General features: G+C 55.7%; 1 protein-coding gene across 1 annotated transcript; it reads left to right on the plus strand.

Moving 5' to 3' along the window:
• The first annotated feature begins 4,078 nt into the window (after positions 1 to 4,078).
• On the plus strand, positions 4,079 to 5,859 carry LOC125318732 (serine/threonine-protein kinase pim-1-like). Its single transcript, XM_048289668.1, has 3 exons — positions 4,079 to 4,095; positions 4,704 to 4,950; positions 5,323 to 5,859. Exons 1-3 carry the CDS (start codon positions 4,079 to 4,081, stop codon positions 5,857 to 5,859), a joined length of 801 nt encoding a protein of 266 aa, XP_048145625.1.
• Positions 5,860 to 14,322: the final 8,463 nt, after the last annotated feature.

The raw sequence follows: 14,322 nt of genomic DNA on the forward strand, positions 1-14,322 counted from the left end.
GTCTCTTGCCTGCAACCTTGACCGCAGTAGAAGTGGTCAGCAAAACTTGGAATGGTCCCTTCCACTTGGCTTGCAAGGGGTCGCTGTCCCAGCACTTGATGTAGACCCAGTCTCCAGGCTGGAACGGATGAGCAGCTGTGTCCAATCCTATTGGTTTGGATAACACAACGAATCTCTGGAGCTTCTGCAAAGTGGAACTCGGAGCCATTAAATATTTCTGCAAATCATTTTTACCTCTCATACGAATTTCCCCTGGGATATGTGGAACCTGGTATGGCCTGCCATATAATATTTCATAGGGACTGATGTTGTCCTTTCTCCTTGGCTGTATGCGGACTCTCAGCAAGGCTATAGGCAGGGCTTGAACCCACGTCATGGATGTCTCTTGACAAATCTTGCAAATCTGGGTTTTGAGGGTCTCATTCATGCCATCAACTTTGCCACTTGCCTGGGGCCTGTATGGTGTGTGCAGGTCCCAGGTAAGTCCCAAAATCCTGCTAACTTCCCCAACCACTGTTGCAACAAAATGTGGTCCCCTACCTGATGACATTCCCAAAGGAACCCCAAATCTTGGTATTATATGATTGAGTAAAGCTTTTACTACTTCTTTTGCTGTGTTGGTGCGACAGGGGAAAGCCTCAGGCCATCCACTGAAGGTGTCAACCAGTACCAGTATATACCTGCATCCCTCTTTGTGTGGCATCTCAGCAAAATCTATTTGCCAATAATCTCCCGGGAGATCTCCTGTCTTTGTCACTCCTAACACAACTCTCTTGCTTGCGTCAGGGTTGTTTTTACAGCTGGTTTCACACTTGCTTGATTGTACAATATCAATCATTCCTCTCCCTATCACTACTTTCCTCAAATGTTTTAAAAGATTTTCTGCTCCCCAGTGGATACTTTCATGCTCTCATTGGGCTATTTCCCGAAGGATCAGGGGTGGAACTACGACTTGTCCTACCGGGGTGACAGCCCACCCAACTTCTCTGATTTCAGCCTTAAGGAACTTAATTAATTTGTGATCCCTCTGATCATATTTTGGGGTAAATGATGACAAATCTATCTCTTTCTGTGGCTCCACTGCAAAAATGCCTTTTTCTGCAATCCCCCTGGCTGTTTTGTCAGCAAAACGATTTCTCAGTTTGGGGGCTGTTTTCCCTTTTTGATGACCCTTGCAATGCATGATAGCCACTTCTGTAGGCTTCCAAATGCTCTGTAAAAGTGCAAGAATTTGTTTAGCATGCTTAACCTCATTACCTTGAGCAGTCAGCAGGCCACGTTCTTTCCAAATAGCTCCGTGGGCATGAACAACACTGAAGGCATATTTGGAATCAGTCCATATGTTCACCTTCTTCCCCTCACTCAGTTCTAGAGCTCTCGTTAGTGCAATGAGTTCAGCTTTCTGTGATGATAATCTGGAGGCAAGGCTTTTGCCTCAATGATTTTATCTGAGGTGGTTATGGCGTAACCGGTCATCCTCCTACCGTTTCTCATGAAGCTGCTTCCATCAGTGTACAGTTCCCAGTCTGGATCTTTCAAAGGAACATCTTTCAGGTCTGGTCTGCTGGAATAAGTTTCCTCTATTGTCTGCAAACAATCATGCTCAGGCACACTGTCAAGTAATGTGGATGATAAAAACATCGCAGGGTTTACCACAGAAGTTGTCTTTAGAGTAACATCATCCTGTTCCAACAACACAGATTGGTATTTGAGCATCCTGCTAGGGGAGAGCCAGTGTCCCCCCTTTTGCTCCAGCACGTTTATCACTGCATGGGGTACATACACAACAATGTGCTGCCCAAGGGTGAATTTACGGGCCTCCTGTATCAGAAGGACTGTTGCTGCCACAGCTTTCAAGCATCCTGGCCAACCCTGGGCTACATTGTCTAGGGTTTTGAGAAATAGGCCACAGCTCTTCGCTGGTCTCCAAGGTGCTGTGCCAGTACCCCCAGAGCAACATTCAGTCGCTCATGTGTAAAGAGTTCAAAAGGTTTAGTCAAGTCCAGCAGCCCCAGAGCTGGGGCTGACATCAAGGAATGTTTCAGCTGTTTAAATGCAGCCCTGGCATTCTCTGTCCACATAATTGTCCCCTTTTCAGCTGCTTTAAGGACTTCATATAAAGGTCTCACCAGTATACCGTAGTTTGATATCCACAGGCGACACCAACCTACCATTCCCAGGAAGGCCTGCATCTCCCTTACGGTATGGGGCTCTGGAAGTCGACAGATGGCTTCCTTCCACTCTCTGCTGAGTTGGCGATGTCCACAGAAAATTTCCAGGCCCAGGTATACTTCTGTTTACCTGGCAACCTGTGCCTTCTCTTTCGAGACTCGATACCCACTTTGGCCCAAAAAGTTCAACAGACTTACAGTGAGCTTCATGCAGTCATCTCATGTCTTGGCCGCTATCAAGATGTCATCAACATACTGGAGAACCGCTCCTCCTGGTTCTTGTTTCCTCCAGTCCTCAAGCTCCTTTGACAGCTGGTTTCCGAATATGGTCCGGTGGTTTTTAATCCTTGTGGTAAAACTGTCCAGGTGAGCTGGGTCTTCCTCCCTGTTTCTGGATTCTCCCACTCAAAAGCAAAGAGTTCTTGGCTATTCTTATGCACAGGAATGCAGAAAAAGGCATCCCTGAGATCTAAAACAGTGAACCACCCTAATTCATTTGTTAGTGTTGTCAGAAGTGTGTAAGGATTTGCTACCACTGGGTGTATGTCCTCTGTTATCTTGTTGATTTCCCTCAAATCCTGTACCAACCTGTAGCTTTTACCATCAGCTTTCTTTACTGGCAAGATTGGTGTGTTGTACCTGGATTCACATTCTACTAACAACCCAAATTTGAGAAACTTCTCAATCACAGGTACCAATCCCTTACGAGCTTCTAATATCAGAGGATATTGTCTTTGTCTTACTGGTGTAGCCCCTGCTTTGAGTGTGATACTCACAGGTTCAGCTTTTTTGGATCTCCCAGGAGAATCATTGGCCCACACTATTTGAATGACAGCCTCTTCAACTTCCTTGGGAATTTTTCCATGGCATTCCTGTACAAGTATAGCAGCTGCTTCGATAATTTTAGATTCTGGGATTATAACTTTCACTCCCCCTTCCTTTGAAACCATAATTTCTGCTTCCAATTTTTCCAATAAATCTCTGCCTAACAATGGCATTGGGGAATTTGGCATATACAGGAACTGGTGAGTGACCCAGTGTTTTCCCAATTTAAATTTTAAAGGTTGGAAAAAAGGCCTTGTTTCACTTACCCCTGTAGCTCCAATCACATCCACAGTGTCTTGACTCAGTTTACCTTTTAAAGTATTTAACACAGAATATGTTGCCCCTGTATCAACCAGAAATTCACCATCATCATTCCCCAGCTTAGCTACAACCGAAGGCTCTGCTGGGTTACCTTCGGTCCCCGTCAGTCCGTATTTACAGTTAGTTCCGAAACTGGGGGCTTCTTTTCTGCTCGTGATGGACACTCATTTTTCCAGTGCCCCCATTTTTTGCAAATTGCACATCGGTCTTCAGATAGGGGAAAAGGGGGACCCCTATTTGATGTGTCAGATGACTTTTCCTTATCATACCTCTTCTTGTAGTAGGGTTTATGGTGTTTATCTTTGTCTGCTAAGTCTCTGTTTTGGTATACCTTCCAAGCTACATTCAACAATTTACTTATGTCCGGTGGCCCATCTATCTTTTGCAGCTTTCTCTTTATGTCATTAGCAGATTGACCTATAAACAGGTAGGCCAGGTGAATCTGCTGCTCAGGTGAGTCAGGGTCTAAGGTAGTGTATTTTTGTGCAGCCTCTTTAAGCCAATTTAGAAACTCTGTGGGGGTCTCATTTGGATTTTGTTTGATCTCATATAACCTAGCCCAATTCACTGCTTTAGGATCAGCACATTTTAAGCCAACAACCACCCATTTTTGGTATCGCTCCAGCCCCTCCATGTCTTTCTTGAAGTTTGAAGGCCAATCGCTGCCCTGTCGCTGCAGGTGCCAAAACCCCAGGGAGACTCCTTGGAAATGGGGGTAGAGAGGAGCCCTTCAAAGGGAAACGGGTGCAAAAATGCTCCCAATGGCCGAGCGGGTTTGGTGTGGCTGCGGGAGGAAGAGATGCTCCGGGACTCCGCCTCGGCCCCGGAGCGGAGCGGCCCGTGCTGCCCCGGGGCGCGCGGGGCTCGGCCGTGGGGCGCGCGGGGGGGAACGGACACACGGGCACCGGACACACGGACACGCGGACAAACGCTCCCAGCACAAGAGCAGCAGAAGAGCAGCGAGTCCACGAACCTTCTGCATCCCTTCTCCTGCTCCTCCTCTCCCTCTCCCAATGTCTCGCACCCTCTCCCGCTCTCCCTTTCGTTCCCCAACCCCGCCTCCTGCGGCCTCCCTCTCCCCACGCCCGGCCGGGCCATGCCCCCGGCCCGCCCCCGGCCCCGGGCGGGGCTGCCCCCTCCCCGCCCCCGGGCGTCCCGCCACGGTCCCGCCTCCGCCCGGCTCTCGCCGTCCTGGCTGTGGCGCTGCTGGGCGGGCATCAGTGCCTGGCTCCTGGGCACCATCGCCAGCCCCTGGCTCCGGCTGGCCCGACCCCGACCCCGACCCCGGCCTCGGCTCCTCCCGGGGCCCGCCGGGGACACAGGCGGCACGGCCGCTCCCGCCGCCTCCACAGCGTCTTCCCCGCTCTGAGCTCCGCCGCTCCTGAGCGCGGCCGCCGGCCCCGAGCCGCCGGTGTCCGCTTCAAAAGAGCCAACATGTGGGGATGGCCGGCCCGGGGCGGTTGAGCGGCACTCGGGGGCCGTTCCTGGCCCCGGGCCGAGCGCTGACGGCCGCGTCTCGCCGGCACGGAAGGCGCAGCAGGGCCTGAAGGAGCGCTACCGGCTGGGTTCGCTGCTGGGGCGCGGCGGCTTCGGCAGCGTCTTGGCGGCGACGCGGCTCTCGGACGGCGCCCCGGTGAGTGGCGGGGCCGGCGGCAGGCGCAGGAGGCGGGGGGCAAAGGAGGAGGAGAAGGAGCATGGGGCTCGGCACAGAGGGCGGCGAGCTCAGCCCGCTGCTCCCCTGCCTTGCAGGTGGCCATCAAATGGGTGCCACGGAACCGCATCCACCATTGGGGCCGGCTGGTGAGTGAGCGAGGGGCAGCGGGAGAAGCCGGGGCGCGACGGGCGGGGATGAGCCGAGGCCCGGCAGGGTGGAAGCCGCCAGGACGCCTCGAGGGAGAGCGGCCGTGGGGCCAGTGGAGCGCGCAGAGCGTCCCCGGCTGGCTGAGGGCTTGCCGAGCCCCGGCACGGCATCGGCCCCGCTGACGGCATCGTGCTCCTCCCACAGCCCGACGGCACCCGAGCACCACTGGAGATCGTGCTGCTGGACAAGGTGTCCGCTGGCTTTCCTGGCATCGTCCAGCTCCACGAGTGGCTGGAGCTCCCCAACAACGTGGTGATGGTGCTGGAGCGCCCGGAGCGGTCTCAGGACCTCCTTCACTTCATTCGGGCACGGGGCTTCCTGTGCGAGGAGGTGGCGCGGCACCTGTTCCGCCAGGTGCTGGAGGCCATGCGGCACTGCACCAGCTGCGGGGTCCTGCACCGGGACATCAAACCGGAGAACATCCTGCTTGACCTGGCCACCGGGCAGGCCAAACTCATCGACTTTGGCTGTGGCACCTACCTGCAAGCTGCAGCCTACACCAGCTTTGCAGGTGAGCCCACGCAGGGGGAGGCTCCTGGTAGAGGCATCTCACAGCCCAACATCTCACGGCCCAACATCTCACAGCCCAAGCCGGCTGTGGCAGGGGGGGATTCTCCCTTTTGCTGCCAGTCATGGCAGCCGGAGTCTTCAGCTGAGCTGCTTTTGAGCGGCGCTGGCTGAGGGGCCATCTTCCAGCCCTGCTGGCAGCCTTTGCCAGCCACTCTGCCCAGGACTGGCGCTGGGGCTGGGGCAGCCAGCGCCACAGAAACACCCGTGGCTGGGGGTAGCAGAGAGGGGGGGCCAGAACCTGTGCTCCAGCCCGTTTGGTGTGCAGGCGAGACAGGGCTCGGACTGCTCTGCTGCCTATGCTTGCCTTGCCTTAAGAATGGTTTCTGGGGCAGTGCAGGCAGGGAGGATGAAAGCGTGGTTTTTCCCCAGCACCAAGTGGGTTTTTCCTTTGCATGGAATGCTCGGGCCTTGCCAGGGCTTCCGCTGCCCTCTTGAGACACCAGCGGCTTCTTTTCCAACCCCCAGTTTGTACACAAGTCCCAGGTGCTGGTGAGAGGGCAGCGGGTCACGCCGCGTGCCGCTGCTGCGGCCCCCGCATGCCCAGGGATGCTGGGGCGAGGCTCTGGGAGCAGGCAGCGTCCCCCTGAAGAACTCCATCTCTATTCCATAGGAACACCATCCTACAGCCCCCCAGAATGGATCCAGTTCGGCTGGTACTACGGCAAGGCAGCGACCGTCTGGTCCCTGGGCATCGTGCTGCACCAGATGGTCTGCGAGGAGCATCCTTTAAGGAGGGGCTGGAACAGCACCTGGGGCTGGCTCTCGCTGCCACGACGGCGCTCTCCAGGTGGATCCTCGTCTCTGCAGCACGGGGGGAATAGCAGTGCTGGGAGACAGCAGCGGGCTCAGGAGCATCCCGCACTGGCAGCTGCTGAGGAGGTGGCAATGTCCTGCTCTCCTCCAAAAGAAAGAATTGATGGCAAAGTTTAGGCACAGCCCTGAGCACACGCAGCATGGCCTGGCCATGGCAAGAGTGGGGCAAAGCAGACAGGAGCCTTCTGCAACTGACTGGCGCTTTCTGCTTTCTCTCCGCAGAGTGCCAGGATCTCATCCGGCGGTGTTTATCCGTGCTCTCCTCGGAAAGGCCCTCATTAGAAGACCTGTCCTGTGATCCATGGATGCAGGATATTCACGTGCCATAGGAGAAGGGAGAGAGCCACACGCACGCTTTGACCCAGGGAGCCGGTAAGTTCCAGCTGCACACGTGCCTTGGCAAGAAGCAGCAAAGAAAGGCAGAGTTTTTGTCCTGCCTGAATCGCTGCGCAGGGCTCCTCAGCTGGGCACGCGCAGCCCTGCTGCTGGAGCTGAGCTGCTCTTCCCAGCACTGGTGGCCCCCATGCCAGCTGCTTTTGCTTGTCCTGCTTCAGCGACAGCCGGGGCCCTGGGCAGAGCACTGACAGCCTGCTCCAGCCCCAGGGAAGAAGGAGCCCCTGGAGAAGCTGTGCCAGGTGCGGCTGCTGCTGCTGGAGACATGGAGGGTGACATCAAGGATGACAAGCTCTTCCTCCACCTGGCAAGCTGAAGATGATGGACTTCAATTGTGGCACCTTCTCCAAAGCCAGGCTCCAAAGCGAATTTGCAGATGAGTCCACATGCAGGGGGATGCTCCCAGATTTGGGCATTGCACAGCCTGGCCGGGAAGCAAAGGTTCCCCCCTTTGCTGGGGTGGATGCAACCAATTCTTCAGTCGGCTGCCAAGCTGCTTTTTGGCAGGGCTGGGGGGATGGGCTGGGCTGGTTTTGAACTGGGAGTCTGCTCCTGGCCCTGCCAACAGCCCCCAGCACCCACCGTGCCCCGTGCTGGGGCTGGGGCAGCCAGCCTGACACAAACAAAGCCCCATGGTGGGAGCAGAGGCTGGACACCAGAAGCTGTGCATGGGCTGCTTTGCTCTGCAGGCAAGGAAGGGCTTGGGCTGCTCCACTGCCCTTGTTTGCTTTGGGCTCAGCATGACTTTTGGGGGCAGTGCAGGGGGAAGGGAGAAAGCGTGGGCTGCCCTGGCCCGTGGGTGGGTTTTTCCCTCGCATGGCGGGCTTGGGCCTTCCTCAAGGCCCCAGCTGAGAGAAGATTTTTTACCTTTTTGTTTCCCCTTTTTTGTCTGTAATCTCTTTTCATTGATTTATGGTTTGTTTTTCCAAAGGAAGCGTTCTTGGTGCTGTCTGGTCCGGATGGCGAAGTGCTTGGGAGCAGCTGCGGCATGGGTGGGACGTGCCCTTGGAGAAGGCTGAGGACAGCGTTTGGGAGCAGCTTTTCTTCTGGCGGCGGGAGGCGTGAGGTGGGTGCCCGTCCTCTTGGCACGGCTGGGATAAGGGCTTTTGGGAGACGGCAGCGAGCGCAGCAGCATCCCGCTCTGGGCAGCTGCTGAGGAGGTGGCTGTGCCACGGCCGGCTGCAGGCTGGGCACGTGTCCTGCCCTCCTGCTCTCCTGCCAGAGGCAGCAATGCTGGGCAGCTTTGGGCAGCGCTCTGAGCACGGCCAGCACGGCCTGGGCACCGCGGGCGGCTGGGACAAGGGGGACGAGAGCCTTCAGCTGACGGGCGCTTTCTGCTTTCTCTCCTTGCAGCCGGGCTCTGTGGATGCTGAGGCTGCTCTGGGCTCCGCCAGGGCTCTGCTGCGGCTCAGCCCCGGGGCCACGAGAAGCCAAAGAAGAAACGCCGTGACCTGCAGCAGAGACGTGCTTGAGCAGCTCGGCAGTGCAGCTCAAGTTTGCAGAGCGTGCACCTGCAGGGGAAAATATGACACCCCCCCCCCAATAACAAACTTGTTCAGTAACTTCTGAAATGAAATCAGTCTGGGATGACCCCCAATGACATTTTTCAGCCTGCTCAAGCTGAAGCTCAGCCCCTCTCTGAACAGTTCTCTCCCCCACCTGCCTTTTGCTCCACAAGTGCTCCCTCTTTCCCCCAGTGAGTTCCCAGCTCACCGCAGTCCCCATTGCGCTGTAGCCTTCCTGGATGCCCCTGGCCACGAGGAAGAGTGAGCCCCAGGTTTAGGGACTCATGTAGTCACTGGCTGAAGAACAGCAATGTCTCAGAGGTCTGGTGAGATTTGGGTGTCATTCCGAGCTGCTCTCCAGGCCTCAGCTCTGCTCACTGCTGGGTTCCCACTCCCTTTTCCTCGTTCTTTACAGAGCAGGATGAGCTCTGTGAATGCCCTTGACCCTCGCCACTCTTCCCAGCCCAGCCACCCAGCCCAGTTAGGCTTAAGATGGAGCTTCTCTGTCTCCTCTGGCACCCCAGTGCAGTCCCCTCTGTGGGGAGCAGCAGCCCCAGAGCGCAGCACACAGCAGTGCAGGCCGCACCTGGAGCAGCTCCCTGCAGCCATGGCCTGGCTCCTTGTGGCAACCAAATGCTCCCTGTGTGCAGCTGTCCCTGGAGGATGGTCCCAGGGCAGAGCCCAGCCGGGCTCCCACTGCATCCCCTGGAGCCTGGGGCAGACAGCGCTCGCAGAGCTGAGGTTCATGGTGAGCACCCAGAGCTGTGGCTCGCAGTCGGTGTTTGCAAGCGTTGTGATCTCATCTCCTGTGACCTGTGGGGAAAAGGAGCTGTGCAGCCAGGCCAGCGCTGCCCCTCTGGGCAGGGACGAGGCTGAAGGCCTTTCCTGTTGCCGAGGAGGCGGCATTAAGCCTTAGCGGGGCCTGGCAGCTGTGGAGCCGGATCTCGCCCGCTGTCCGGGACTCGCTGCCCACCAACCGCCCCCACCCGCCGCACTCCGTTCTGCAGGGACAGAAGGCTCTGGCTGTGCGAGGGTTTCCATCACGTCTGTGTACCCGTGGCTCTGCAACGCACACGGAGAGGGAAAGTGTCAGTCACGGTGCTGGCACACTCCTTCCTTTCCATACAGGACACGTCCCTGCGCACCCCGGGTGCGGATCTATTCAAAGGAGAGGCGTGGATAGAGATTTCCCACAGAGCTCTGACTCTGGCGGAACTCACCTTGTCAGCCAGCAGCCAGGGGATTTGTTTCCCAGCTCTGTGTCAGTCAGTGCCCAAGAGCTGAAGGGAGCAGCATTTAGAAGCAGTTCCCAGATTTCTAGGCAGGCAGTGGAGCTGACAAGCATCCGCGTAACTCGCCGTGTTCATCGGGAGGGGCTGCTGCTTCTTTGGGAATACGGCACAACGGAGACACGAGACTTGGAAAAATCCCAGCTCTCTGTGGATTTGTGCAGGAGGGGGAGCAGCAGAAACACTTGGTGTCTGCTTGTGGGGACACAAGGTGCAAGGAGCGGGGCTGGCAGAGGGTGACCTGGGCTGCTGGCAGCTCAAGTCCCGTGTGTTGCGTCTGCCTGAGGGAAAGTTCACGGGCCTTCCAGGGCTGTGCTTTGCATTGGTAGCTGGACGGGTGCTGAGAACAGAGCGGTGTTCTGGCTACTGCCCAGCAGCGCTGTCCCTCTGCCATTCCTTCCCCCAGCAGAGGGGATGGGAGTGGACAGGATCCTGGCAGGGGACACAGCCAGGCCAGCGGACCCAAATCAGCCAAGGGGATGTTCCAACCATATGACTCCAGATCAGATGTATAAAGCAAAGGGAGAGAGGAGGAAGGGCAGGGGGAGCTTTCGCGATTCCTCAATGTTTCCCTCCCAGAGAGACCATTCCGTGTGCTGAGGCCCAGCTTGCTGGGAAGTGTCCAAACATCGCTGCTAATGGCAAATAGAGCTTGGCTTTTTTTCCTTAGCCTGCACACATGCAGAATCCTCTTTCTTTGTCTTTTTCTCATCTTTTATTTTCTCTTTTCTCTCTTCTCTTCTCTTCTCTTCTCTTCTCTTCTCTTCTCTTCTCTTCTCTTCTCTTCTCTTCTCTTTTCTTCTCTTCTTTTCTCTTTTCTCTTTTCTCTTCTCTTCTCTTCCTCTGTAATAAAACTGCCTTATCTCACCCTGCTGGTTGTTCTCCATCTTATTCTCTGCCCTGGGCCATTGGGAAAGGGACTGACAGAGCCACTTAGTGGGCACCTGGCACCCAGCCGAGGTCAGCCTGCTCCCTCCTGTTTCATGTCAGCAGAGAGTGGCACAGGACAGAGCTGTACGGCTGAAAAACAGGACTCACTTCACACACTCAGCCCTTTGCCTGCACTGGACTCAGCGCAGAACGGAGCAGCCGGGTCTTGCTGACAAAGCACTGATGTCAAGGCTCCAATGGCAGAACACCTTCTTTTTCTAATTGAATCTCTCCAGCAGAACAGCAGTCACCCACAAACACCCCTGATTCCTCAGAGCCTGCCTGGGCTGCCCTGCACCAAACTTCAGAGGAAGAAATGATCGCGTTTCCGCACCCTTTCACTCACCGTGATGCGCCATCGGGATGCTGCTGTTGCCTTTGCCTTGTGAGTTGGAGATCACGGCTGCTGTTGTGCCCTTCTGGCTGCCGCCTGAAGTTCTTCAGCCAAACTGCAATTGCCTCTTTCAGTCAGGGCTACCCACCGTGCTTTCATGGCACTGAAGTCAGTCTTTTTGTCACAGGCGTAAGGATCAGCACACACTGGAATGCCCACCAGCCCCCGAGCACGAAGGCGAGGAGAATGAAAGCCATACAGGCCCCATTGCCAGCGCTCAAACACAGTCCTGTTGCTGCTGCTCTTGAAATAGAACCAGCTGACAGAGGCCAGCACAGCAATTGCCTCTGGAGCGTGGAATGAAATTAAAATATCCAGCAGGACAAAGAGAAACCAGAACTTCTCGACTCGCTTCCTTGCTTCTTCCCAGCAGCAGGAGACGTGCACGTCCAGAGGCATTTTCCGCTGCTGCTGAGCACAGCGAGAGCACAGCCTGCTGCCCGGTGCCAGCGGGAGCCTGAGCCCAGCCCGGGGAGCTCCCGCAGCGTCGGCAGCTCAGCGGACGCGGTGCCAGGGCCGCAGCCCCGGGGACACGGCCGCCGATTGCGGGGCAGCGGTGCAGGTGGAATGTCCTGCGGCCCAGACTTCCTGCTGCTGCCACACAGCGCCCATCCTTCCCCCCTCCTCCTCTCCTGGCACGGCACAAATTCCACCTGGCAGGAGGCTTCCCCAGAGGGTGCTCGGGCGCCCTGCTCCCCTTTCCACCTGAGTGTCGCTGCGGAGGAATCTTTCACGCAGTTCTGTGAGCCCGGGCTTCTCGCATCGTGCTGAAGCTGGGATGCAAATGGCCTTGTGAAGAAAGTCAAAAGCCAAGGGAAAGGATTAGTAATTATTAGAGAAAATTACCCTTCTTCCAGGCAAGGCTGACCAAGTCATTTCCTGCATTTTTCCTTTGCAGATTCTTTCAGTCATCTGCTCGGAGAGCTCCAGCTTGTTCTGCTGCTTCCAAGGAACTGACTGTACTCTCGATTTGCACACCAATGCACCAGATGTGCAATCATCTACACTGAACTCAGAAAACAACTGCCTCTGTCAGACCATTTTCACATTCCACATCACTTGCAAGATGTCCACCGAGAGCTTGGAAGGATTGGCAATCAACTCTCCACTTCTGGCTGCAGGCTCTGCAGATTCTTTCTCTGAATTCCCCCAGCCCTGTATTCCCTAACAATTCCTGGTAGCCCCTCATGTTTCCTTAGAATAGAGCAGCAGCAATGAAAACCTCAGCCATGGCACAACTCTCCTGCCCACCAGAAGAAAGGACAAGTGGTCAAGGTCTCAAAACCTTGGTCCTGCTTTGCTGCAAGAGTCGAGCTGCACGCAGTGTGCAAGGCCAAGAGAAGCTGCAAGTGGTGGCACATCCTGTGACAGGAGCTCGAGCCAGTTCTGTAGCAATGGGCAACAAAGCACACGGACCTCCTTATACCTCTGGAGAAGATCAATCTATTGTAGCAAACTGAGTCTTTTTATACTCTGAACTCAACAGGACTGAACCGAACTTTAACAGAACTGAACTGAAACCTATCTGAGAAAAGCACTCACTGGGTGCTGCAGCTGCAGGCTCGCTGCTCATGTGCCCCTGCCTCCAATCAGCTTTCTGTTCACATGGTCCTCACATCTCCCCAGCCAGTCACTGCCTCATTGTCAAGCAACACTCAGCCGCCTGCCGCATCTGCAGCTGAGCCCTTCCCAGAGTGCCTTTCTGGAAACAGAATTGAACAGTTTTAACATATTTAACAAAGGTAAAAACGATTCTTATTCTTATCTCCTACAAAGTTCTCCAGGAAAGGCTCTTGAAAACAGCAAACAGCCCTGTGGAGAAGATTCTCGCAAAAGCAAAACAGCTTCCCAGAAGTGAAATGAAAATTGAAAGAAACAAGCCAAGATGTTCACAGCCACTATTCATTCCTTTCCTTCTGTGCTCCCCTTTACTGCCTTGCACGAGTTCCACATCACACTCATTCCAAACTGATCTCACCTCGAAGACCCAGGACTCAGCAAGTCTGAGACCCTCTCCAGTAGCATTGGCTACACACAGTTTGCCTTCTCCCTGGTTTGCTTTGAAAGCAATGCTGGAGACACCAGAAACCTCCTGATGGAAGATTGTAGAGCACAGTGCTTTGCTCAGCTGTGGCTTCTAGAGACAGGGCATGTGCTCCCGTGGGGTTTCACCCTCGGCAGTGACAATACACGGCAGCAACAAAGGCGATTGCTATGACGCTGGGCAGGGCTCAAGACTCCGTGTCCTGGCTTCCCATGGCAAAGTTCACATGTTTGGACAAACTCAGCATCCAAACCAGGTTGCTGCTTTTCTGCCTGTGTCAATGAACAGCAGCAGAAAGAAAGCAGCCAGCAGGTTCTTTGCAGAGAGGGCCTTTGCTCCAGGCTGAAAGTGCTGGCTTGGCACAGAGGAGGCAGACAGCTGAGAGCTGAGCTGCTCTCTTGGACTGACATCCAAACTCGGCAGAAAGAGCGTTTTCATTCTTTTATTGTAATCCTCCTAGCAGCAGTCTCCCATTTGCACCTAGAAGCGGACAAGAAAACAGCAACAGCCCCGGGGACGAGGGCACCGCGCCGGGCACGGCTCCGCCGCTGCCGCTGCCCGCCCCGAGCGGCCGGGGAGCAGCGCTGCCCGCAGGGGCTGCATTTCGCCCTGCTCATGGCCTGCTCTGCCCTCCCACGGGGCTGCCTCTGCCCGGCGCTGGCAGGCTCCTCGTTCAGCACTTCCCTCTGCTCCAGGGGGACACAAGGTGCAAGGAGCGGGGCTGGCAGAGGGTGACCTGGGCTGCTGGCAGCTCAAGTCCCGTGTGTTGCGTCTGCCTGAGGGAAAGTTCACGGGCCTTCCAGGGCTGTGCTTTGCATTGGTAGCTGGACGGGTGCTGAGAACAGAGCGGTGTTCTGGCTACTGCCCAGCAGCGCTGTCCCTCTGCCATTCCTTCCCCCAGCAGAGGGGATGGGAGTGGGCAGGATCCTGGCAGGGGACACAGCCAGGCCAGCGGACCCAAATCAGCCAAGGGGATGTTCCAACCATATGACTCCCGATCAGATGTATAAAGCAAAGGGAGAGAGGAGGAAGGGCACCTTTTCCCCCAGAAGCTGAAGTTTCCCTGAGTGTTCCAGTTCCAAACTCTTGACCCTTTTTGGAGGCATAAGGTTCTCACGTCATAGTCTTCCAGTCACCCCCCAGCTGTAGAATTTTAGAGCAGTCAAATTAATCAAGTTCACATTTTCTAGATATTGCTGTGTCATT

The sequence above is a fragment of the Corvus hawaiiensis genome, chromosome 31 (assembly GCF_020740725.1).
Source record: "Corvus hawaiiensis isolate bCorHaw1 chromosome 31, bCorHaw1.pri.cur, whole genome shotgun sequence".
NCBI lineage: Eukaryota > Metazoa > Chordata > Aves > Passeriformes > Corvidae > Corvus > Corvus hawaiiensis.

Bases quoted from the DNA above. Each gene is read 5' to 3' on its own strand.
- LOC125318732 (XM_048289668.1), top strand. The intron at 4,951-5,322 runs GTGAGTGGCGGG...CTCCTCCCACAG, and splicing joins GGCTCTCGGACGGCGCCCCG to CCCGACGGCACCCGAGCACC.